The sequence below is a fragment of the Miniopterus schreibersii genome (genome assembly GCF_964146895.1).
Source record: "Miniopterus schreibersii genome assembly, chromosome: 2".
NCBI lineage: Eukaryota > Metazoa > Chordata > Mammalia > Chiroptera > Miniopteridae > Miniopterus > Miniopterus schreibersii.
In genome coordinates this window covers 80,632,810-80,660,024 of record NC_138102.1, presented here as the reverse complement: position 1 = coordinate 80,660,024, position 27,215 = coordinate 80,632,810, and the positions used below count along the sequence as shown (strand labels likewise).

At 39.6% G+C, this 27,215-nt stretch overlaps 1 protein-coding gene and 1 pseudogene across 2 annotated transcripts in view; one reads left to right on the top strand and one right to left on the bottom strand.

The window, feature by feature from the left end:
- Positions 1-8,055, bottom strand: part of SUCLA2 (succinate-CoA ligase ADP-forming subunit beta) — a 62,986-nt gene extending 54,931 nt beyond the window's left edge. The window contains exons 1-2 of the mRNA XM_081130016.1: positions 7,883-8,055; positions 3,749-3,929 (exon numbers count right to left, since the gene is read on the bottom strand). Of these exons, the coding sequence (XP_080986142.1) occupies positions 3,749-3,929; positions 7,883-7,972 (271 nt within the window). The 5' untranslated portion in view covers positions 7,973-8,055. The remainder of the gene's footprint in view (positions 1-3,748; positions 3,930-7,882) is intronic.
- A 6,833-nt stretch (positions 8,056-14,888) lies between these two features.
- LOC308553337 (putative E3 ubiquitin-protein ligase UBR7) lies at positions 14,889-16,776 on the top strand (annotated as a pseudogene). The gene is made up of 2 exons: positions 14,889-15,745; positions 16,343-16,776. The product of its transcript is annotated as a putative E3 ubiquitin-protein ligase UBR7 (transcript).
- Positions 16,777-27,215: the final 10,439 nt, after the last annotated feature.

Here is a 27,215-nt window from a genome sequence, read left to right as displayed (position 1 = left end):
AAGTCTCCCCACTAGCCCTGGCCAGTGTGGCTCAGTTGGCTGGAGTGTCACCCCATACACGGAAAGGTGGCAGGGTGGATTCCCGGTCAGGGCACATACCCAGGTTTCGGGTTTGATCCCAGTCAGGAGAGGCAACCTATCGATGTTTCCCTCTCATATCTCTCTTTCTCTTTTTTTCCTCTCTCTCTCTCCGCCTCCCTTTTCCTCTCTCTAAAACCAATTTTTTTTAATTTAAAAAATAATCTCCCTCCAGGCAGACATTCATTAATCAGCACTCTTTGCAAGCTTATTCAACCAGGTAGAAATTCCTTAATTAAATTAGAATGCAAACCATATTTCTATAATCAATAAGAAAATTTTAAGAACTCTGCATATCTCCCAGAACTAGTAACTATAAGAAAGAGTTGGCAATCTGCTCTTAGAACTGACCCCAAATCATAACTACTTCATTTCTCTGTGCTTAACAATCATCCCCTTTGATAATGCATTCCAGAAACTCCTGTGTGATCTTCAAACTCACCAACCTTCATTTTATGAACACACAATCTTTAATCTCATTAGAATTTCTTTGTAACCTTTCTTCCATTCCTAATTTCAATTACTCACAACAGGTAAAACTTGCCTCCAGAACAGTGCTTCCCAACTTTTTACACATAATCACACATAGAAAATGAAAGAATTTGTAGGGAATACTGGGGAAAGTAATCAGGGCTATTTCAGAAGTCACCAGCTGTAGGGCTCAGTGGCCCTAGTCCCCATGCTAACTCAGGTTCTGCCAGCCACAGGACTAAGGGGAAGCAATAGTTTGTGACACCTGTAATGCACTTACCCTAGTACATCAGCAGATAAAGAATTTTTAAGAAATATGAATTAGGATTTTTATGAATTTTGCAGTAATTCAAGAAGCAAAACTCACCCTGAACAGCCAAAATCAGCATTAGGACTTGCTAGCTAGATGGATAGACCCAGGTGTTTATCTAAGGCACCTCATACCACATCTTGTACAATTAAATCCTATAATCAGTATCTGATGATATTAATGACTTGCTGCAAAAGACAAAATTATCCACATCTTCATAGTAGTTGCTAAATATATCTTTTAAAAAGTAGCATTTCTGCCTTGGCTGGGTGGCTCAGTTGGCTGGAGCATTGTCCCGTGCACCAAAAGGTTGTAGATTCAATTTTGGTCAGGGCACATATCTAGGTTGTGGGTCCCATCTCCAGCCTAGGCGCGTACGGGAGGCAAATGATGGTTGTTTCTCTCTTACATACATTTTCTCTCTCTTTCTCCCTTCCTCTCTCTCAATCTATGGAAACATATCCTCAGGTGAGGATTTTAAAAAAAAGTAGCTTCTGTTCCTCTAGGTTTAGAGATCCTTAGTCACTGATCCCACTACAATCATCATTTGTAGTGTTCTTTAATAAGAGCACACTTTCTAGCCCTGGTCAGTGTTGCTCAGTGGTTAGAGTGTCGACCCATACACCGAAGGATCTCAGGTTTGATTACCGGTCAAGGGCACATGCCTGGGTTCCAAGTTCAATTCCTGGCCCTAGTCGGGGCACATGCAGGAGGCAACCAATTGATGTGTCTCTCTCACATTGATGTTTCTTTCTCTTTCTCTCTCTCCGCCTCCATCCCTTCCTCCCTCCCACTCTCTCTAAAAATCAATGGAAAAAATATTCTCAGGTGAGGATTAACAACAACAAAAATAGAACACACTTTCTAGATGAACAAGATGCTTTCTGTCCCAAGGAGGGCTCAAAATCAGCCAGCCTACCTACTCCTTACTACTTGTAAGTCCTAGTCCCAGAGAACTTGCCAAAAATAATCATAGTTTTATTATATCTCAAACATAACTATTCTTTCGTCCATAACTAAGAATCATTAAGGATTTCTCTAAAGTAAAGAAATCAGAAGACTGGCATTTGAATAAATCCTACTCAATTTTATGAAAGTTTCTACAAATTATTTTTTCTAACAAAACAGTGAAATTAGACTAAATGAGAAAATATATGGAAAATTACAGAAAATCAATTATAATAATTTGGAAATTGAAAAAGAAATAACTTTTACTGACTTCATCATATATATATATCAGGCCCTATTAATGTTAGTATGGAAAACAGTCAGCATAACTACATAGGAAAAAATTTATAAAAAACAAAACAAAAAACCTCAAGAGTTTAGTCTAACAAAAATAGAAAAAGAAAGCTAAATGATTGGAAATTCATCCTTAAGGACACAAGGATAGAATTTAAAAAGCTTATACTTTCTCAATTACATTTCCAAGTTCTCCTTCTTTCTTAGCTGAGTCTTTTTTAGAAATTAACATTTAGGTCATACATATAAGACTGAATCTCAAAGTAGTTATTAAAAAGTGGCCTTTGCAAGAAATACTATAGACATACAAAGTACAATCATTAATTTTCTTAAAGTCTTGATCTTTTATATATATATATATATATATATATGTTTCTTCAAAGGTAAAAATGAGGTACATCTTTTACCATGTACAAGTTCAAACTACAGATCACATTAACAAAAATTTCACCAAAATTAGTACAAACTTTTACAAGGCTTTCGCTAAATAAAAAGAAGTTTGCTTGTAATCTGAATATAAAGAATTTTTTTCAGATTAACAACAAAAAAACACTTGTAAATGAAAATCATGCTTCCAAGTCAAGGAAATCATGACCGTCACATTCAAAAACATAGTTTATAATATACAACAATTTTATAAACTTGTACATGCCCTCACTTTTGAAAGAAAAAATCCATTCTAGAAACAAGTACAAACCTAGATAATACTTCAGCTTTTAAAAAAAAAAATTTAATGTTCCATATCTTTCTTAAAAAAATTAATAAAAACAAGGTCTTCACCAAAGCACACTTAAAGCCTTATTAATTATAGGTACACACAAGAGCATCAATTGTGCTAGCCCACAAAGGTATTGGTGGAATTTTAAACACTGCTAAAAAGAAAATGCATTATATAGCTACTATATTACTCATTATTAAGTTCTCATATTAAATCATAAAAAATGTAAACGGAAGCAAATTTTCTCAAGTCAAAATTTATTTTTTAATTAAGAGACTGAATTCAAATTAACAAAAGCTATTAAGATTTCTGTTATCAATAAAAGAACCTACTAATAAACATAGGTAACTGTTAAATTCATTTAACAAATATTAATATTTACTGATTACCTAAGTGTCAGGCACTCTTACTCTATGAGCTTGGGAGATATCAGTGAACAAAATTAGACAAAGAAGCCCTGCTCTCACAGAGTTTATGTGCTAGGGCTCCGCTTTCTTTTTTCCCCTTTGGCTCCATATTTTTTTATGTTAAAAAGGAGAATGAGTGGGAAATACTGGACCTCTCTTTACAATCACATAAACAGCTAAGATTGTTCTTCACCAATTCCCTGAAGAATCGTCACACCCACCACACTTTTAAATTATGGAGTAGTAAATATAAATTCCTTCTCAATACATTATATTCCAACTAAAAATAGGACTTCAGCCTCCTAATGCCAACATCAGTGATCCTTAAGTTACTAGCACTACGGGAGCTCATACTTTTAGAATGTCAACAACCATAAAGTTCTGTCTTCTCTTTTAAGTATGTAAAATTTATATTTTATTTTAATAAAATAAAAACTAAAAGTTGTTATTAAACCAAAAGTAAAGTTCACATCTTATCAGAGTTGCCATGTCCAGGTAGCATGAGTTTTTAAAATTTAGTACCTAATTTTTTGGCAATTGCATAAGCTTCATCTGGTGACTTAGCCACGTGTCCTTTGGGAATGGCGACTCCAGCTTCTTGCAACAATTCCATACTCATGTATTCATGTAGTGAGAGATTCCTTTGTTGTTGCTGCTGTACTTGGAGTCCATGGTTGTTAAACAATCCAGAACTTCCCAGAACCTAAAGAAATTGGGATATATTTACATATGACACTAATTTAGCAGTTATTCTCATTAAAAACACCTTCTCAAAATACTGTTTCTATAGAGTACTTGGTTCTTCATAACTGTAATAAACCTGATACATTAAATAAAACATTCACACATTCAAAGTACATAAATTAAAACTTAAAACTAAAAGCTAATCTACCAGCGAAATATTAAATGTTACCCTTGTAGTTTTAACTATTTCCTCATCATCTCTAGTCCTTATCTTTCATTTGAGTTTTACTACCATATCTCTAATAGTGATAGAGACAGACAGGAGCAGAGGAAGGAAGATGGGCCAGGTAAAGAAGGTCATCAGGGTGGAGACCCGTGGATGCCTAGCAAAGGACAATTGTATGGTGGGACCTCGCCCCTAGAGTGTCCTCTCCTCTTCTGGCATATCACTGGTCATGTGGTTTGGACGCCCTGACCTTTCCATCCTAGGGATAACATCTAGGCCTCAGCTGTATTTCAGCTCCAGGCCCAGAAAAGCAACAAAACCAGCCACAGCTGACCAAATGCATTGAATAATGACCCTGACCACAACCCTGAAAGGACACACCTGGAAAACTGCTAAATATTCTATTAAGATCTTTCCCTGGGAGCTCCCCTAAAATCTTCTCCTTTAAGACCCTTAGGACAGAGGACCCAGAGCGCTCTCCCTCCAAGAAGCACACCCCAGCCTGTGCCTTCCCCTTCCTTTCCCCTCCCCAGGCAGGTTAGCATTAATATTAGCATTAGCTTCCTCACTCCCAAGCACCAAGGGCCCTTCCTTTGCCTCTATAAATTGTTTCCTAAGCCCATTTCTTCTAGGAACTACTTTTTCTACCTCTGTGATTAACGAAATAAATGTTCTCTTATAGTCTAGGTCTTGGCTCTGGATTTTTTCCTAGCAGTTGCTGAACCCAGGTCCAGTCTGACCCCAACAGACTAATACCCAGTGCTGTTCCACCGCCTACAATACAATGATCTACAAAGCATTTCAACCTCAAGGTCAAATTCTGCATATCTAAAACCAATCTTAACTTCCCAACAAACCAAAAATTCTTCCAACTTTCTTCTCTCCACCATTCCTCCAGCACCTAACAAATTGCCCGACACTAGATATGTGATTAATTGAATGATTGGATACCATTACTCTTTCATACACTCAAGAGTCAAAGCCTTGTATTGGACATTGTGGTGTGTTGTCCAGATCCTCTTTCAGGACCAAGGCATTCACTGCCCCAGCTGCTTTGAGTGTTGGCTGAGGCAGCTCTCAAATGAATTCTGTCATTGGAGCACCCTAGCACAAAGTCACACCTCCTTCATATTTTCAGCCTGAATCCAATCACTCATCAATGGGGATTAAGGGAGGGATATAAAGATCTGGTACCTCACCCCAATTTGTGACAATTCAGAAAGATAATCCTAGTTGCAGATCTCCCATAGGAACAGCAGAGGCCCCTACTGCAACTGCGCAATTCTATTTCTCCCTCCACTCAATCCTTTTTCCTTTATTCTCCCAAAGGGGTGTTGATTCAGAGATCACTTTCTAGTAGACTTTCTCCATGAATCTCTCCATTTAATAGCCTACAAATATCATCTCAGAGAACTGATCTGCAGTATCATCATTAACGCATGTCTTCTAAATACTTCCCTTAACTGGCAAAGCAGTCACCCCTTATCCAGGGTGTTTTCACTTTCTGTAGTTTGTCAGAAATGAGTTAAGTGCTCAAGCTCAGTCTGAAATTATTAAATGATAAATTCCAGAAATAAACAATTCGTTAAGTTTTAAACTGCTTGGCATTCAGCCCCGGCCAGGTAGCTCAGTTGGTTAAAGCATTGTCCCAATACCCAAGGTTTTGAGTTCAATCCCATCAGGGCACATAAAAGAATCAACCAATGAAAGCGTAAGTTGATGGAACTACAAACTGATGTTTCTCTCTTCCTCTCTCTCAAGTAAAAAATTAAAATAAGATAAAAAATAAATTGCTCGCCATTCTGAGTAGCATGATGAAATCTCATGCTGTCCAGCTCCATCCAGCCTGGGATGTGAATCATCCCTTTGTGCAGCATATCCATGCTGTATACATTGCCCCCACATTAGTTACTTAGTAGCCATCTTGGTTATCAAATCTATCATAGCATCACAGCACGTGTTCATGTAACCCCTACTTTACTTACTAATGGCTCCAAAGCCTCTCGCCTAACTGCTATTAAGTATATTGTTATAATTGTTCTATTGTATTACTAGTTATTGTTGTCAATCTTACTGTGCCTATTTATATATATCAGGGTTTATATATATAAGGGTATATATATATCAGGGTTTGGTACTATTGGTGGTTTCAGGTATCTACTGAGGGTCTTGCAACGTATCCCCCAAGGATAAGAGGAGACTTCGGTAGATTTGTATGGTTTCTTTCAAACACTTATATTTACAAAGAATTAGTAGTACACATAGGGTATTGCTGATAGCTTTTATACCACTTTAAATATTTTTTTAAAGTACCTGAAGTATTTTGATAATCCTTTCCTGCTAAATTCAATGTATGACCTTGAAAACGTTTCCTAAGACCCTGCACAGTCCTCATCTACAAGAGCAAGGGGACAGACTACTAAGGTCCTTTCAAATTCTAAAGCTACATTACTTAATGTGAGGATGGAAGAGAAGATGTTAAGACAACACATGAGGCATTGCCATATAGACACACAAAGGCTTACAAAGGAATTTCCAGAAAGGATAAAGATTATGATTAGGATGAAAACATATTCCAAAAATGAGACAGCACCCTTATTATGAGTCGTAAGAAATTCAAAAACACCACTTCTATTAGAAAGCAAACTCATGGAATTCACTACCTCTAGGTTGAAAGTATGAATAGTTTTTAAAAGAAAAAATAATAGTCAAAATCAATTCAATTATGGCACATCTGAGGAGTTACTTCAGAACATAACATAAAACTCTGGAACTGACTTAGGAAGTCAATTATGCCCTTTCACAAGTTTCTTCGTTGAAAAGAATCGGCCAATTCTCATGTTCTGGAAAAAACTGTGGAGCAGATTTAAGCACAAAAGCTATGGAGCCAGACAGTTCTGGATTTAATCCTAAACTTTGACCTTACCTACGTCCTAACCTAACCCAAATTACTTGTTCTCTTAGCAAGTTTCTTCATCAATGATGCAGTGGTAATTGACTCCCTTTTAAGTGTTGCTGAAAAGCCTAGTAAGAGACTACCTGCAAAAGGCTTAGCACATACCTGGCACACAGTAAACACTCAAAAAACAAAACAAAACAAAAGCTGTGGCCAAAAATGAAGTGATCCAAAAGATTGTCTTACTTCCCCAATTAGTAACCTAGTAAACATCATCTTATTACCACTAGAGTATTAACAAACAGCACAGTACAGGACTACTTGGGGAAGGGAAGAAACTTTGCTGCCTCGTCCCAGAAAAGCCCAGTCAGCAAGCACTACTGGCCTTGCAAAGTCATCCTACCTACAACAGCTCCCGAGGAACCCAAAAGTACATCTGAAGGGCATTTGCCCCTCGCCATAGAGGGCCGCGAGTGTCTCGGCCCACCGCGCAGGGTCCACGATAGCAGAAAAATCTGCCTCGGCCCTTCACCTCCCTGGCTCAGAACCCACCCTGGCACCTCGGGACCTGGGTGAGCAGTTGCAGCCGGGTCGCCGGGGCTCCTCACAGACGGAGGGCCGGAGCAAAGCGACGCAAACAGCAGCCAGCTCTCAGTTCCGGCAGGCAGCACTCCCGGGCGAGCTGCCCGCAGGCCGGCGGGGCACCCCATGTCAACCAATGTCACCGACTGAGAAGTGACCCCGACCCGGGCCTCGACTCCCTTCACACCCTGCCCACAGGACCCAAGTCTCGCGCCTCGCCCTTTCTCCTCCCGACCCCTCAAAGCCAGAGCAGGCTGGGGCTCAATACCTGGGCGGCGGCCCGCAGCGCCGTCCGGGGCAGGTGGCTCCTAAGGGTAGCGGCGGCTAGGAGCCGGCTGTAGAATATGGAGGCCGCCATTTCTCAGTCCGACCCCGACCCCTAGGCGCCCTGCGCAGGCGCAGCGATGCGAGGCGGCCAGTGACGCAGCTACGCCCGGGCGCGCTCCGCCCGCGGAGCCACCCGTCGGGGCGGGGCCTGGAGTTAACCCGCCCGCTGCCAGACGCCTTGCAGAGGGCAAATGCAGAAACTGCCTTGGCTAAGGCGCAGCAGGGCTAGGCGGTGTAGAGCAAACTTTGACCTTTGGAACTGGGCACCGCAGCCTCAATATCCGACCTGTGGCCAGAAAGCACCCGTACATTTCCTAGTGAAATGTAACGGACGGGCAACCAGCGCCTCCACCTGTGTGATACTAACTTCTCCGAGCCTCAGTTGCTTCATATATAAATAAGATGGGTACTGAGTTTCTGCTTTGAGCCAAACACTGAGTTGAGTCCTTAGGATACCACAGTGAATAAAATAGCGATTCTGGCCCTGCTGGGTGGCTCAGCTGGTGGGAGCGTTCTCCAAACGCCAAAATGTTCGGGCGTTAGATTCCGGTGGGGCACATACCTAGGTTAGGAGTTCAACTCTTCTGCGGGAACAGGAGGCAACGGAGGGATGTTTCTAACCCCCTCCCCTTTCCTCTCTCTCTCTCTCAAATCAATAAAAACATATCCTCCAGTGAGGAAAAAAACAGAGCGATTTCTGCTGTGAAAGGAAAGAGGGTCTGCCACTAGTTACCAATCCAGAGCACACACTGGAGTTACTTGGGAAGTTTCTCGGAAAACTACGTGAACCAGATGCCATCTGAGGAGAGGAGTCAGGACATATGTATTTCTTAGACTTTTGTAGATTAATCAGATACACACACTGTGCATTGAAAACCCTGACATGGTGTGTGCCTCACCAAGGAACTGACCACCCACAAATGACAGGGCGCCTCTTCTGCCCTGGACAGGGGGCTTCAAAATGTGTCCAAGCAATGTGAGTGGGGCAAGATTTTAACTTAGGAAGAGGTGGGTGTTGCTGACAAGCATTAAGGCAGGCTCTGGGACCTACTTGTGATGCAGTGAGGGGATTCACAGAACACCACTGTATAAAGACAAAGTGAATCTGATGCAATCAGCTGATCGATTTAGGGAATGGAAAGGGTCTTTTTGCAGTCCCCAAAATCTCTGTTGGTTGTTTTCTAAAAAAAGTTATAACTCTTTTCCCCCATCTTATTCTTTTTAAATTCTTTCCCCTATTTATTGATGAGAGAGAGAGAGAGAGAGAGAGAGAGAGAGAGAAACATCAATTTGTTGTTCTACTTATTTATGCATTCATTGGTGGATTTTTACATGTGCCCTGACCGGGGATCGAACCTGCAACCTTGGTGTATCGGGATGACCCTCTAACCAACTGAGCTACCCAGCTAGGACCAAGTCTCAGTTCTTTTTTTTTTTTTTAACTGTCTTTTTTTTAATTTTTTTAAAATTTTATTTCAATGAGAGGATAGGAGAGGGAGAGATAGAAACATCAGTAATGAGAGAATCATGGATCAGCTGCCTCCTGCATGCCCCCTACTGGTTGATTGAGCCTGCAACCACAGCTTGTGCCCTGCTCAGGAATCAAACTGTGACCTCCTGGTTCATGGGTTGATGCTCAACCACTGAGCAACACTAGCTGGGCAAAATCTCAGTTCTTAAAGGCAGAACTTTTTTGTTCCATTGGCACTCATGGGGGACTAACCTCAAGGCCCCATTTATCCCTAATATATATTCCACATAGTTAGAAACAAGGAGAGGGGAAACAAATATTGGTAGTTCCGATATCTCTTGTTCCACCCTTCTACGGCCCATCATAGCCAAATAAATCTGAATAATGTATCCAAAAAGCTGGGTCTGGGCCCTGCCAGTTTCTATTAGGAACACATATCTTATCAGATATGAATACTGTGTACTTATTTTCGAGCCAACTCATTTAAATTGATAGTAAACACAGTAATTGAGTTACCAGTACAGCCAACCATCTGAATCTAAGGTAGTTATTTAAAGGCACATGGATAAACCCAGAATAAGTCCATGTACTAAAATAAGGTGCAGGACCATAGCCCTGTTAGAAGCCTAACTGGGTTGACTTTGCTTCAGGTTTGAGTCACATCTCCACTGCTGTGTCCTCTGTGATACTGGCTTAAAAATAGCAGAAATATGGATAGGAGCAAGAGTGAGAAAGAGGAGCTCCTTCTGTGGCCTAAGCAAGCGGGGAGGGGCACTTCTCCCCCAGCCCTTCTAGACTATGTCCCGGGCACTGTACTTCTTGATATCTCATTGAAGAACTGAGCAATTGTTCCTCCAGTACAATGGCATTCCTGTCCTTGACCTTTAGTTTCCCACTTTGTTTATCTCTGCCTTCTACTAGGAGACGTGGTATGCAGGAAAAATGGGAAAAGAAATTTCCTGAGAAGACAACTAATTTTTTCACAATCCTTTAAAATCATTAAAGTTTTTATACCCTCCATATTCTGAGGCCCCTAGAGAAAATGGAGAGAGAAGAGTGGAAACTAGACACTCTCTGGTGGTTCACTGAGGAGGGTCCCTGTGCTGTGTACTAGCAAGACCACTGTGTCCAGGATGAAGGGTATTTCTACCCCCAAAGAGATTTGGGGATCTAAAACAAGGACTGTTGGAGTTAGACGCCAAATCCCTTTAGCACAGCAGTGGTACAGGGGTAGAAAACCCTGGTAGGCTGGTGCACTCCTGCAGATAGAGCTGAATCACGTTCCCAGGATTTGTACTAACCCCAGCAGAGCTGGGGAAGTGTACAAGGGCTTTCAAAATCCTTGAGAATTATATATACAAGCATGAAGAGCCAGCAGGTAGTAGCAAGGAGGAATGAACCTGTAAGGAGAAATGATCCAGAGTGTTTGGGAAGGGGAATGTGTCAATAGATGCTTAGTTAGATGACAACACCAAGGACTAGATGTTCCCTGGTGGTCTATCACTGTGTATATCCCCTGGATGGAAGGAGAAGCAAGGGAATTAGAACAGATACTGATTTAACAGAAGTTACATTTCTGGCACTTGATATAATAAGGATTAAAATAGAATTTAAATTCAGATGTAGAAAAATAGTTTTGGTTCTCATACACACGAACATGTGAGTGAACTTGGCATCACTGCACCACTGGTTGTCAACCTTGGCTGTACCCTAGAACCACTGGGAGAGCTTTTAAAAATACTTTTGCATGGGCCCCACTACCAAAGAGTGGTATTTTGTAAAATTCCCCTAGTGTTTTTAATGAGCGCCCAAAGATGACGACTATTCTTATCTTACTCTTTCTACTATCCTCTCTGTCTCATGGGAGGGTGGGAGAGGAGGTGGTTAAGGTCAGGGGGAGTGGTGGTTCAGTAAGGTCAATGAACCTGGATTTGAATTCTAGCTCGGCAACCTGCTAGCTGTATGGTCTGAAGTTTCAGGATCCACATTTGCAAAAATGGACGTATTAGTTTCTAGTAGCTGGTATAACAAATTGCCACAAACTTGGTGGCTTTAAAAGTCTCTGTTTTGGCCCGGCGGGGCATAGCTCAGCAGTTGAGCATTGACCTTGGATCCAGGAGATCGAGGTTCAACTCCTAGTCAGGGTACATGCCTTGTTGCGGGCTGGATCCCCAGTCGGTGTGCAGGAGGCAGCCCATCAATGACTCTATCATCATTGATGTTTCTATCTCTCCCTCTCCCTTCCTCTCTCTAAAATCAATAAAGATATATTAAAAATACACATATTTAAAAATCTCTGTTCTGGAGCCCAAAATTTAGATCATTATCACCTGGCCAAATTCAAGGTGTAAGCAGAGCCACACTCTCTCTGGAAGCTTTATGGGAAAATCTATTCTTTTCCTTTTCCAGCTTCTGGTGGCTACTGGTACTCCTTAGCCTGGGGCCACTTCACTCTAATTTCTGCCTCCTCTTCTGTGTCAAATCATTTCTCTTATAGGGATATGTGTACATTTAGGGCCCACCATAATCCAGGATAACCTCCCTATCTCAAGATCATAAGTCTAATCACATCTACAAAGTTCTTTTTGCCTATCTAAGGTAATATTCACAGGTTCCAGAGATAAGGAACTGAATACCTTTCAGAGGGCCATTATTGAATCTACAGCTAATAATGAATCCCCTGACCATCTAAAAGAGTTATAGTTAGGAACAAGTAAGGTAAGTGAAAGCACATTAAAAAATTATATAAATGCAAGTTATAATCATCATTGTCCCTTTACATGACTCAGCTATTAAAACCCCCAATGATGCCCTGGCCGGTTTTGCTCAGTGGTTTGGCTCACGGACTGAAGGGTCCAGGGTTTGATTCCGGCTGAGGGCACATACCTCAGTTGCAGGCTTGATCCCCAGCCCCTGTTGGGGGGGGGGGGGGAGCATGCAGGAGGCAACCAATTGATGTGTGTCTCTCTCACATCAATGTTTCTCTCTCTCTCTCTCTCTCTTTCCCCCTCCTTCCCTTCCACTCTCACTTAAAAGCAATGGAAAAAATATCCTCGGGTGATGATTAAAAAAATATTAATAAAAATAATAAAACCCCCAATGACATGTGCTGTACCCCTAGCAGCTTCCCATATGCTCTCCCATAACATCTCCCCTGAGGCAAAGCCAGAGCCAGAGCTACCCTAAGTTTATAAAGGCCCTTGTGAGAATTAGAAAGGGAAGTGACTCTATCCTCAGGACACTTTACTTCTTTCTGTGGAAAATTAACAAAATATATTCTAATATTCTACCATCTCTCAAAACTTTGTAAGGAGAATTGAGCAAATAATTAAGTATATTAAGAATAGTGGGAACTAGATTTCTCTATATCAAAGGAGGGAGTTAAAATATGAAAAAGAATGTTAAAATTTTGTCTTAATTAAAATTAAGTATTGGAATAAACTCAAGGTTTTCAACATATAGAGGTAGATATAGAAATAAATATACATATTACACATTAGGTTTCCCCAGTGAAGCAGAACAAATAGGAGATTTTATAGAGAGAAGGGGGGGAGGGGAGGGGAGGGGAGGGAGAGAGTTTAAGGAAGGGTGGTGTCAGAGAAGGACACTGAGAATCTTATTCCCAATGACTGTCAATGAGTTTCCCCTCCTCCCACAGTGTTAGTGAAGACCACATGGGGAACCTGGACTTCTGCCCCAACCCAGAAGTAAAGAGGCACTTCTCCCCTTCCCCACTGGGGTGGTGTCAGAAGAGGCCTAATGGAGAGTCAATACTTTCACTACTGTAGAGTGGTAACAAAACCACCCCACTGTGGTGTCAGTGAGAACCAGAGCTCCCACCCCTAACCAGCATTAATGAGGAGCTCCTCCACCTTGGGGGTTGATGAAGGCCAAGAGGAGGGCCTGGACTTCTACCTCACCTGACAGTATCAAAGCAGCAGCACTTCTCCCTTTTTCCTGTTATAGCAGTGTCAAAAACAAAACAAAACAAAAAACAAGCTAAAACAGACTCTCACAACATAATACAAAAATTTCCAGGTTTCAGTTAAATACATTCATCATACCAAGAACAAGAATCTCAAACTGAATTTAAAAAATCAGCACACACCAACACAGAGATGATAGAGATGTTAGATTATCAGCCAAAGACTTTAATGCTAAAATATGATAAAAATGTTTCAATGAACAATTATGACCATGCTTGAAACAGAGAAGTTGAAAGCCTCAGCAAAAAAAAGGACCAAATAGAAATTTTAGAACTGAAAAATATACAGTAGCTGAAATAAGAAAACACAGTACTGGGCTAAAAAGAAAGGAAACAGAGAAAAGAATCAAATGAACTGGAAGACAGAAGAATAGAAATTACCCAATCTGAACAATGGGGAGGAAATAAACTGAAAAAGTAAAATAAACAGAGCCTCAGATACCTATGGAACTATAACAAAAGATTGAATATTCATGTCATCAGAATCCCAGAAGGAGAGAAGAAAGATGATAGGGCTGAAAGAGTACTCAAATAAATAATGGCTGAAAACTTTCCAAATTTGGCAAAAGACATAAACTTACATATCAAGAACTTGAGCAAGCTGCAAGCAGGTCAAACCCAATGAAATTCACACAAGACACGTCATAACTAAACTTGTGAAAATCAAGACAAAGAAAAAATCTTGACAGCAATCAGAGAAAAATGACCTTTACTTATAGGGGATAAAACATTCAAATGACAGAAAATTTCTCATCAGTGTTTTTTGGTTTTGTTTTGTTTTTTAATCCTCACCCAAGGATTTCCCCCCCCCCCCCCACTGCTTTTCAGAGAGAGAGTGGAAGGGGGTGAGAGAGACATTGATATGAGAGAGACATATTGATTGGTTGCCTTCTGCACATGCCCTGAGCAGGGCCGGGAATCGGAGATCAAGCCTGCAACCACGGTACATGCCCCTGGCCTGAATCGAACCCAGGACCCTTCAGTCCTCCAGCCAATGCTCTGACCACTGAGCCAAACCAGTCAGGGCCTCAGCAGTGATCTTTGAGGCCAGAAAGAAATAGCACAATAATTTTAAAGTCCTGAAAGAAAAGGACTGGCAACCCAGAATCTATAAGGAGAAATCAAGACATTTTCAAATGAATGAAAACTAGGAGAATTGGTCATCAGAGAACTTAATACTAAAAGAAGGTCTAAAGGAAGGTCTTCAAACAGGGGAAAGATCAAAGAAGAAACCTTGGGACATCAGGAAGAAAAAAAGACCACGGCAATAAAAAATATGTGTAAATACGATATGTACCTTTGTGTACTGTTGGTGGGAATGCAGATTGGTGCAGCCACTACAGTATGGAGATTCCTCAAAAAATTAAAAATAGAATTGCTTTATGACCCAGTGATTCCATTTCTGGGTATATACCAAAAGAAACCCAAGGCCACATCTGTCTTGGCTGCTTTTCCTGCCTCTCCCAGGCTGTAGACCAGTGACAGTTGAGGATGGCTGGAGCTGAGGGTCTTGCTGGAAGACAGTGGGAGCTAGAGCTGGTCAATGTACTTGAAAAAGAGGAGGAGTTGGAGAATGAGGATGTGTACTGGGTAGCAATGACTCCAAGAAGTGCTCCTACTTGCAAGGCTCAGTAGAGACAAGCACCGTATGCGCGTAGTACCTGCACCGCCTGAGGGAAAAGAACCAGCAGGAATTTGCCTAACTTGCAGTCATGAATGTCCTGGAAGTCATAAACTATTTGAGCTATACACAAAAAGAAATGTTCATTGTGACTGTGGAAACAGCAAGTTTAAAAATTTGGAATGCAAATTATTTCCTGAGAAAGCAAATATAAATTCTGGCAATGAGTATAATGACAATTTTTTTTGGATTGTACTGCATTTGTGAAGAGACCTTATCCTGATTCTGAAGATGACATGATCCAGTGTGTAGTCTGTGAAGACTGGTTCCGTTGAAGGCATCTTGGTGCCATTCCCCTCGAGTGTGGGGATTTCCAAAAGATGGTATGCCAGGCCTGTATGAAACGCTGCTCTGTCTTGTGGGCTTATGCTGCACAATTGGCAATAACCAAAGTATCTGCCAAGGATGGTGGGTTAGTGCTGGATGTCAATGGAACAGGTGATCAGGAAGTTATCACACCTGAAAATGGAGGTCATCCAGATATTACCTTCAAAGAGGATATTCCAGAACATGCAAAGGATGCTGTCAAGGAAGTTAAAGCAGAGCAGACTAATGAACCATGTACCAGCTCTAGTTCTGAAGCTGATCTCCAGGCAGTGTTTAAGAAATCAGTGTCTCAACACAGAATCACAGTCTGGCTGCAAGCTTCAGGAGCTTAAAACTAAGTGTTTTAATTAACCAAGGAACATATATGTATATATGCATAGCCCATGGACACAGACAATAATGTGGTGAAGGCCTGGAGTGGGGTGGGAACCAGGTGGAGGGGGGCAAAGAGGAAAATAGGGGATATCTGTAATATCCTCAATGGTAAAAATAAATTTAAAAAACAACAATGGTAACTTTAGACAAATATGCATGGAAGTAAGTAAGGCACATCATTATTGTAGTTTAAAAGTTGTACATGATAAGACATATTTTGTTTTTACTGTATGTTTTTACTGAATGATCTATTCTCCATCCCAAAGCAAGCATGAATAAAATTAAGTTAAATCTGGAAAAAAACGCAACAACAACAAAACCCTAAGTGGTTTTTTAAAATATATCTATTGATTTCAGAGAGAGGAAGGGAGAGATAGAAATATCAATGATGAGAGAAAATAGAAACATCAATGAGTCATCATTGATCGGCTGCCTCCTGCAGGCCCCCAACTGGAGATAGAGCCCACAACTGGGGTTCGAGCCCACAACCTGGGCATGTGCCCTGACCGGGAATCAAAGCTCAATCTCCTAAGTGGATGCTCAACTGCTGAGCCATGCCCAGCTGGGCAAAACCCTAAGGGTTTTATAAAGAAGGACACTGCCACCTATTGGCCCCTGAATTGTCATAGCAAGTTATGTACCTGGAAAGCATGCATGAAAATGTTTGGAGATCTAGATGTCCTGTTCCTGACAGATGAATATGACACACTCCTGGCTTATCAAAACAAAAGCAAGGTTGACCAGGCAGCTGACAAGACAAATCCTTTAATGGGCACCCTTAACAGCATGAACAGAGTCCAACAAGTGGAACTTCTTTGTGAATATAATGACTTGAAGACTGAACTTAAAGACTACCTCAAGAGATTTGCTGATGAAGGCATGGTTGTAAAGAGAGAGTATATCCAGCAGTTCTTTGAAGAATTTCAGTCAAAAAAAAAAAAAAAAAAAAGAAGAAGAAGAAGAAGAGTAGATGGGATGCAGTATTATTGCAGCTAGAGTGGAGGATGGAGCTTTCTCATCCAGGCCACGGCTTAGACGAGTGCCCACTGATCCCTGGATGAGATGAAGGAGAACTACAGGAAGTCAAGGCCTCAAAGAAATGGTCCATCCCATGTTTTTCTGCATCACGCCTAATTACAGATCCTTGTGAAGAGTGGCGTGTGGAGCTGGAAGGTCTTATGGCCACAGGAGATGCTTATGTGTCCTGGGCTGGCCTTGTATAAAAAGGCTTGGTTGGAAAGCTCAGGGCATCTTTGAAATTGTTTACAATCCCCAGCTTGGGAACTCTTCCAAGCCAAGGTTTCTGCACCCCCTTTGTAAGGTTACACAAATAGCAGACCATTGTGGCCTGAAAGTTTGTATCTTCTGAAATGTGTTATTTAACTACCAGAAAGTTCCTTACTTCTTATGACAGGTCAGGCCCAGGTCTCAGAGGTGATGCAATACTGAGCAACACAGTAATACAAATCACCCAGTGCTAAAGGGCTTGTTTTATGAAAGGTACTGTTCCTTCTTTTATATTAACCAGAAAGCCTCTTTTTCTTAACCTATCGTTCACAACTAGTTCCTTTATTGACTGTATTGGACCATCTCTTCTTGTAGAGACTGATTTCAGCAAACATGTGGCATTTAATGCATGTTTTATGTGAAAGAATATATTAGTTGCTTTGACGGAATTCTGGCATTATATGTCCAAATTTGTAGAATTGTTACTGGACTCATAATTACATACTAAACTCCAATCAGACTTCTGTAAAATTAAATAAAACTATTTCAAAATAGTAGAAGAAAACCAAAAACTGATTCAAAAGGATATAGCACCTCTATGTTTATTGCAGCATTATTTACAATAGCCAAGATATGGAAGCAACCCACATGCCCATTAATAGACCAGTGGATAAAAAAGCAGTGGTACAAATATACAGTGGAATATTATTTGGCCATAAAAAATTAAATCTTACCATTTGCAACAGCTAGATGCAGCTAGAGAGTATTATGCTAAGTGAAATAAGTCAAACAGAGAAAGACAAATACCATATGATTTCACTTACATATGGAATCTAAAGAGTAAAATAAATGAACAAACAAAATAGAAACAGTTTCATAGATACAGAGATCAGACTGATGGTTGTGAGAAGGGAGAGGGCTTGGGGGCTTGTTGAAAAAGGTGAAGGAATTAAAAAGTACAAATTAGTAGTCACAAAATCATGTTTAGTTATTATACAGAGCTGCCTGTAATAAATAACTCCACTATCATTGTCTTCACTACTCTTTGTTCTTCTCTTAGGCCACCAATTTTCAACCTTTACCATCTCATAGTACACATAAACTAATTACTAAAATTCTGCAGCACACCAAAAAATAAATTTTTTGCCGATCTGACAAAAAAAAATAGGTAAAATTTTGACTCATTCACACTGAACTGCAATTGTTGTGTTTGCTCTTGTCATTTTTTTATTTGACAATCTAAGGGAAAAGAGGTCAGTGCCCCTGAATAAATAAGTATTGCATGTTTAAAAAATTCTTGTTGCACAACGGTTGAAATCGCTGTCCCAGACAATATTAAGAGCAATTTAATTTGGGGATTTATATGGAACATAGTAGAGTAACCCAAGTAGCAAAATGACTAGTAAAACCAGAAATGTGTGTTAGTAGTGAAAAGAATATGATGTAAAAAATTCACACACACACACATACACAGAGAGAGTAAAGGGTAGAAGTCACAGCAAGAAAGGTAAAGGTCTTTCCTCCACCCCCACCCTGATATAATGAGGGCATGGCATTAGGAGGAGGCTGAAACTAGAACAGTATACAGTGATGTGTTGGGAGAAGGGTTGCCTGTGAGCTGAATGTGTTTGTCACAAATGCACACATTTGAAACAAGCTCAGCTCTCCAGAATAGCTGTTTTTCATGTTCTTTGACTATAGGAAAATGAAATCTTCCGGGAGACCTCCTTCCATCTTCTGTTAAATTATACCAGGAGTCTGAACAAGAAAAAGAAATCTTTTTTTTTTTTTTTTTTTTTTAAGTTGTAGAGGATGGGAGGGCTGGCAACAATAATACATTTTTTTCTATTACTTAGCAATGTAACCTTCGGGCAGTCAAATAACCACTTTATGTTTCAGATTCTTTATCTTAATTATATACTTCTTATTGTTGACAGTATTACAGATGTCCTCCATTCCTCCCCCACCTCCCACCACCCAGCCCCTACCCCACCCCAGACCTTCACCACACTATTGTCTGTGTCCACTGGCTATGCATATAAGTATATAGCTTCTTGGTTAATCTCTGCTCACCTCCCCCTCCCCTGAGATTTGTCAGTCTGTTTCGTGTCTCCATGCCTCTGGACCTTTTTTGTTGGTCAGTTTATTTTGTTCATTAGATTCCACATATAAGTGAGATCATGTGATATTTGTCATTCTCTAACTTATTTCATTTAGCATACTACTCTCCAGGTCCATCCATGCTGCCTCAAAGGGTAAAAAAGCCTTCTTTTTTATAGGTGCATAGTATTCCATGGTGTAAATGTCCCACAGCTTTTTTATCTACTCATCTACTGATGGGCACTTGGGCTATTTCCAAATCTTAGCTATTGTAAATAACGTTGCTATGATCATAGAGGTGCATATATTCTTTCTGATTGGTGTTTCTGGACTCTTAGGATATATTCCTAGAAATGGGATCACTAGGTCAAACAAAAGTTCCATTTTTAATTTTTTGAGGAAACTCCATATTGTTTTCCACAGTGGCTGCACCAGTCTGCATTCCCACCAGCAGTGTACTAGTGCTTCCTTTTCTCCAATTCTTCGCCAGCACTTGTTTGTTGACTTATTTATGGTAGCCATTCTGTCAGGTGTGAAGTGATATCTCATTATAGATTTAATTTGCATCTCTCTAATAATGATTAGTGACATTGAGCATCTTTTCATATGTCTATTGGCCAGAAGTATGTCCCCTTTGGAGAAGTGTCTATTCAAGTCTTTTGTCCATTTTTTAATGGAATTGTTTGTCTTCCTTTTGTTAAGTTGTATGAGTTCCTTATATATTTTGGAAATTAACCCCTTATCAGAGGCATCATTGACAAATATGTTCTCCCACACAGTGGGCTCCCTTTTCATTTTGATGGTTTCTTTGTCGTGCAGAAGGTTTTCAGTTTGATGCAGTCCCATTTGTTTATTTTTTCCTTTGTTTCCCTTGCCCTAGGAGATGTATTGTCATACATATTGCTATGAGAGATGTCTGAGATTTTGCTGCCTATGTTTTCTTCTAGGATTTTTATGGTTTCAGGACTTACATTTAAGCCTTTTATACACTTTGAGTTTATTCTTGTGTATGGTGTTAGTTGGTGGTCTAGTTTCATCTTTTTGCATGTGCCTGTCCAAGTTTCCCAACACCTTTTGTTGAAGAGACTGTCTTTTCTCTATAGCATGCTCTTGCCTCCTTTGTCAAATATTAATTGACCATAATAGCATGGGTCAATTTCTGTTCAAATTCTTATCTGTAATCTGAGAGACCTCTGGGGTCTCTTCCCATGCTGAAGTGCCATCAATCTGTAAAGCTCCATAAATTATTTCCTATTCCCTCAATAATCAACACAGAATGAACTAAAATTGTTTCCCCAAATCCAAGATTTTCCAAACCCTTCATTTGTTTCTGTAACAAATTCAGAAAAGCTACAGCAAAATATTACATGTTGCAACTAATCATTTTTTTCCTGACCTGTGATCTGGCAGAGAAAAAATGTCCCATTCCTAGGAGACAATGTCCGGGGAGAATGGCATATCTAAGTGAACTAGTTGCATATGCAGAACGAGTTCTCTTTCTTATGCAAACATGACCGTGCCAAATGAAAATAGAGCAAACTGTCCATCCTCTGGCAGTGATGCTAGTGTCTCTCTCTCTTTTTTTTTTAATCCTAACCTGAGGATATTTTTTTCCATTGCTTTTCAGAAAGAGTGGAAGGGAGGGAGAGAGAGAGAGAGAGAGAGAGAGAGAGAGAGAGAGAGAGAGAGAGAAACATACACATCGATTGGTTGCCTCCCACACGCCCCCACCTGCCTCGGGCCTGGGATGGAGCCTGCAACCGAGGTACATGCCCTCGGCAGAAATCAAACCCGGGACCCTTCAGTCCTCGGCCAACAGATGTTAGTCTCTATGACACCCTGAGGCCCTTATTACTTGAAGTATGCATTTGAAAGATTGCTGGCCAATATACCTAAGTATACAATCTGTACCTATTCACCAGAGCTAAACTAGATATTCATTCATTCATTCATTCATTCACTCATTCATTCTATTCAATGCTCACCAAAGCAAGCAGTGGGATATAGTAGTAAAGACATGGGCTATAAAGCCAGACAACTCGGGCTCCAATTTAAACTCTACCACTTGAAAACCATGTGACACTGGGCAAATTACTTAATTTCTCTATGCTTCATAGTCTTTATTGGCAAACTGTGGGTGTGATAAATAACCTACTTCAGAGTGTTGTAAGGATCAAATGAGTTCATAAATATGTAGCATTTAGAACAGTGCTTGGAACATAACTCTCAAAATTTATTCTTTATTATTGTCATTATTCTTATTTTCTAGGTACTAAGTTTCCAAATAAATAAGCCACTTAAGAATGACATGATTTTGCTTAGAATATAGAACAAAAAATATAAGGATTTTTGCCTTTGTCATTACCCAAGACCTTTAACAGTCAATTATATATTTTGGACAATCGGTAAATGTTCACTAAGGAATTCAATGAATTAATTAATGAAATTAATCTAAAACTAGTCAGCAAGTTAGCCTGGCACATAGATAATTTCTAGATTGTTGATTTGAATGTAAGTATCAATTTTGGGTTTAAAATTTTTACCTGGAAACTAATTGGTAAAGAAAACTTTTTGTTTTTATTTCTTGTCTTTTTATTAACTGAGCAAGAATTTTATATAAAGCTTATTTTGATAAATATCAGAACATTTCATCATGGTGTTACAAAATCTTTGGTGTATGCATTATAACCAAAGTTTGTTTGATCCAAGTATTGTGAAAATCTTCAAGAAATGGTTTGCAGCCATCTTAAATATTGCTCAGGAATTGTGTATAGAATGTATACATCAAATGAAACAGAAGTATCATTCCTATAACAGATCTATATAGGATAACATAGTCCTGAATTAATTGGGCATCTTCTGTATTTGTTTTTCTTTTGAGGTGTATGTTACTTGATAAATGAATTAATATGTTTCCTGAACAGTTAGTGTGTGTAGGCATTTGAAAGTAAATCCATTCAAACTTTAGATTTAATTTCATTGCTATAGAGTGACCTGCAGAAATCTAACTCACTTCAATAATAAACAATATAAATGTGATCTTTGTTGTAATTATAAATATTATAGGTTCACTAAAAGAAAAGAAAAATGCAAACAATTCAACAACAAAAGGACAAAATGAAGTTTAGTTAACTCTCACTAGAATATGAATATCAAAACTATGCTAAATCCTAATTCTGAACAAGCCTTTAAATTCTTCCTTTGTTTAGAAAAGCTTTTCTAAAATAGTTCCATAAGATAGTTCCAACTGGTTTTATGATTTGAAATCCATCTTGTTAATGTGGAGGATGGCTTCCCTTAGGCTACAGGCCACCGTCACTGACTGTTGTACTTTTGGCCCATAGCACGCTAAGCAAAGGATATAAAAGTGAAGGAAAAACCCTAATGTCCACTCTGTCTTCTATGAATAGTAACTGCCAGCTGGTGTGAGCTGTAACTCTTTTGCTCAGGTTCGGTTAAGCACTAAGAATTCCAAATGAGATAAGGTTACAATCCTTAAAAGAATCTAGGCTACTTATGCAAAGCAGGCTACACAAGCAATTCTCAAACTTTTTGGTCTCAGGATGTTTTTATAGCCTTAAATTTGTCAAGGACCCCAAAAAGCTTTGGTTCATATGGCTATCTCTATCAATATTTACCATCTTAATTTTAATTTAGCCTGAGAAAATTTAGATTTATTTACTTACTTTAAAAATAACACAATAATATATTACATGTTAACATAAATATACTTTTTATGAAAAAAAAAGTATTTTTAAAACAAAAACATTAGTGAGACAATGGCATTGTTTTACATTTTTGCAAATCTGTTTAATGTCTGGTTTTAATAGAAGACAGCAAGATTGTCATATTTGTTTCTGCAATGTGTCTATTCCAATATATGTTTTGGTTGAAGTATGTGAGGAAAATATGTGCGGATATGGAGTTAGGAAAGAGGGGAATGTTTTATTAGCCTTTTCAGATAATTATGCATATTTGTCTTTGAGACTTTACCAAAACTCAACCAGTGGTAGTTTCTTAGATTTACTGCAATGTTGAATCTGAAACCATATCAATGAACTTTTCATCCTGTTACTTTGCAATCCATTGGTCTACTGTGAATGTTGAATGAGTCTTTACCCAAACATGATTTTGTACTGGCATGTGTTGATCATTTGAAAAAAGTACTGGTTCACTGTAGCAATTCTAAATGTTGACATATTTATTATAAAATGCTTTTACAATGACATTTGTTAATATCACTACTTATTTCATCAGAAAAACCTTTCAATACTGGGAAAGCTGTCCAGCTCAGGGTGGTAGATAAATTTTCCATAATTCTCACTTCCACTTAAAAGCACGACTTGTGCCCAACCGGCATGCCTCAGTGGTTGAGCATTGACCTATGATCCAGGAGATTGTGGTTTGATTTCTGGTAAGGGCACATGCTCAGGTTGCAGGTTTGATCCCTGGCAGGGGGCATGCAGGAGGCAGCAGGTCAGTGACTCCCTCTTATCATAGATGTTTCTATCTCTCTCTCTCCTTCTCCCTTCCTCTCTCTGAAATCAATAAAGATGTATTAAAAAAATGAAAGCTTGTCTTGTATCATTTTTAGCAACAAAGAGTGTCAATTGTTTACCTTGAAAAGACAGTCTCACTTTGTTCATTTTTGAGACAATGTCTACCAAATACCCAAGTCAGAAAACCATAATTTGTCTATCAGTCATTTGAAGTAAAGAAATGGTGACCCATGGGGAAAAAAAGCAGCTAGTTCAGCTCACAGCTCAATCACATGATTGTTTTCCTCAAGACAACCAACCTCCTTCCACTGCAGCACAAAATACTTTATGAACACATCCCATTTCATCACACAAACCATTGAAGAGACATGTACTCGTGGCTTGAATTTTATTGAAATTAATCATTTATACTGATTCATCAAGAACATATTAAAATAAAGTTGGCCTGAGCACCTGTGTGTGTGTGTGCACACACAGTGGTGAATAATTCAGTGATCATCACTATAGTTGGTGCCACAGCCTTGATTCTTTTTTTTTTTTTTAAATCTTTATTGATTTCAGAGAGAGGAAAGGAGAGGGAGAGAGAGAGATAGAAACATCAATGATGAGAGAGTCATTGATCGAGCCCGCAACTGGGCATGTGCCCTGACCAGGAATTGAACCCGGATCGCCTGGATCCTAGGTCGACGCTCAACCACTGAGCCACGCCCGGCTGGGCGCACAGCCTTGATTCTTGCTAAGTTCTAGCAGTTTTACCTGCCACTGCTTTTGATCCTAAGTGCTGACATCAATACAAGATTTTTTTAAAAAAGTCTTTGTATTATTATGAAAATAGTCTTGGCATCACAGACCCTCTGAAAGGATCCTGTGACCCCCAGGGGTCTGTTGACCAAATTTGAGAACTGCTAGACTAAACTCTGCAGAAAGAAATAAACTAGTCAAGACATAAGTGATAATGACTAAAAATTGAGAATTTGTTTTTATGTAGTAACCTACGACGTAATTTCTCATGCTTGACCTTCATAATGCCCTCTTGAAGTGGTAGGTATTTTCACACACTTAAGGTAACACCCTTTGAACTGAAACGACTCGCTCATTATCCTAGCTAGGAAGTGATGGAGTAACATTCAAAACCAAACTGCTGACTCAAGTGCAGAATTTGCCCCATAATGCCCCATTTCATCTCTGCCCTACCTTGAGATAGAGATCTGCTTCTCTCATTTTTTCCTTTAATATGTCTGTAGCCTATCCTCTGTCGATCCCCACCCCCACCCCTCACCATGCTGAATTTAACAGGAAAGTTCACATAGTAGACAGGATAAGGAACTGCGGAAACTGGCCCATGAAAGGAGTTGAAAATTTGAGAGATATTCTCCAAAGGGAATGGAGTACATAACACCTGTTGGAGTGAAAATGGTAAATGGTAAGCAGAGGACATCTCAGCAGACTTCTTGATTGATGCTGTTCTACAGAGGCCATCATGATGCTTTGGGAGCTGACAGAGCAAATCCTGTAAACAACCTGTGTACCTAAATGACCCCAGGCATTGGAGCTACCCCACCAACATAGACATTTTACATTGGGACTGTTATTTGAGAAAGAAACAAACTTGTTTGTTCTTTAAGCCACTTCATTGTTACAACAGCTAAGTTTTGTCCTAATTTTATATGCCCCCATTTCTTCAAGATTTTGGCTCCTGGTTCACTGTTCCTCTCCCCAATCCTAATCCAATGATAATTCTTTAGGATTTTAATGCTCACAAAGGTGATCCTTCCAACTCCTCTACATTTCATTGAGAGTGCACTTATCAAGATCACCTTGACCTATACATTTCTAAATCAAGGGGTTACTTCTCAGTACTCTGTCTACTGGATCTATCAGCAATATTTGATCAGTCTCTTTGAAACACCTTCTGCACTTGGTTTCTGAAATAATACGCTCCCCTATTTTTTCTCCCATTTCTCTGGTAGCTCCTTTATTGGTTTCTCTACATTTCCCAACCAAAACATAGAACAGTTTCTTATAGCCTTCAATTCAAAGATCAATTCAGTTTACAAATCAAAAACAAAAAATAAAGATGGGGAGTATAATATATAAATAATCCAATAATCCAGGCCAAGGCAAGGATATATTTTGGAGTCTGAATTAGCAGGTGAACTGAATTAGGTCCTTTAATCTGTTAACCTGAAACATCATTATCTCTCATATGAAATTTTAATAAAATTTTAAATACTGCAAACTGAACACATCTAACTGTCTGGCCTGGAGAGAAGCAATTCTAATGTTTCTAGTTAGGATGAACTAGATTTGTTAAGGATCAAGTAGACTCTGTGCCTAAATAGGCCATTTCATTCCTGTTCTGGACATGCCTAGTTTTTCCTTGGAACATTGTTTCTCTATAAAATAGAAAAACAGGGAACATCATGTCTTAAACAGACAAGCTGGGGTAAAAATTGCACAAAGGCTGTTAATGTTTCTAAGACTGTACAGGGCAGTAACAAGAAGTGCAGTCATCTTAGATAAGCCTTGGTCTGACCCTTCCTCCCTCACTTATTTGGTATTGCTCCAAAGTTTCAAAGGAAACATTCGAGTGAAAAAAGAACCCAAAGGTTGTCTCCAGACTCTCTAAGCCACCATTCAGTCCATCCTCACAGTATAAACAGTTTCTCAATGTAAATACAGCATTACAGTAGCTTCAGAGGTACAGTTGTGTTTCCAAGTATAAAGACCTTCAGTGGTTCCTGAGCATACAAAACCTCTTCATCTTTCAGCTCCGTCCACATCCTTACATGCTCTGGAGACTCGCTGAACTACTTGCAGTTAAGGGTATGTTGCAATTAAAGGCTCTGGCACCAGGCCAGTGTACAAGCTATTTCCTCTCTTACCCATCACTCACTGGGCAACAGTTTCCTAGTTGGCTTTTAAGGCTCAGTACAATGGGCAACTCTTCTCAGGACCCTTTCCCACTGCCTCTTCCTGTCTTTCATCATTCCCTACTCCCACCATGGCTAAGGCAGAAGCTGCTGTGATGTGTATGCCTTTTCATAGCACATATCACATTATATTGAAACCACTGGGGTGTTTAATCTCTTTTCCTCGCTGAACTTGAGCTCTTTGAAGGCAAGGGCTATATACTCTTGATCACTGGTGATTAATTCAGTGCCTGTGGTTAGTAGAAAATTAAGAGTTGAATGAATGAAAGAATTCAACAAAAATAACTGTTGACTTAATGTTAACTCTGTTCTAGGAGCTGTGGATCTAGGCACCTGGGGATACCATGGCAAGAAAAATACACACAGCATCTCCCCTCATGTGGCTTACACACTATTGGGAGAACATAAATAAGTCAAATACCTGTGCTAATGAATAAATACTGAAACTAAAATGTGTGTTCTACAGATGAGTAGCACAGTTCAATGAGAGCAGTTTAAAAGGACCGTGATCTAGACTGTATATCCCTTTTGTTTTTTGTTTTTGTTTGTTTATTTTTGTGGTTTTATATGGAAGAGAACTGAACATGATTTATGCTTGATGGGAAGAATTAAAATGAGTGGGAGAAGTTAAGTAATATACAAGAGAGAAAAAGGGTGAAATAAGAGATCCAAGCTC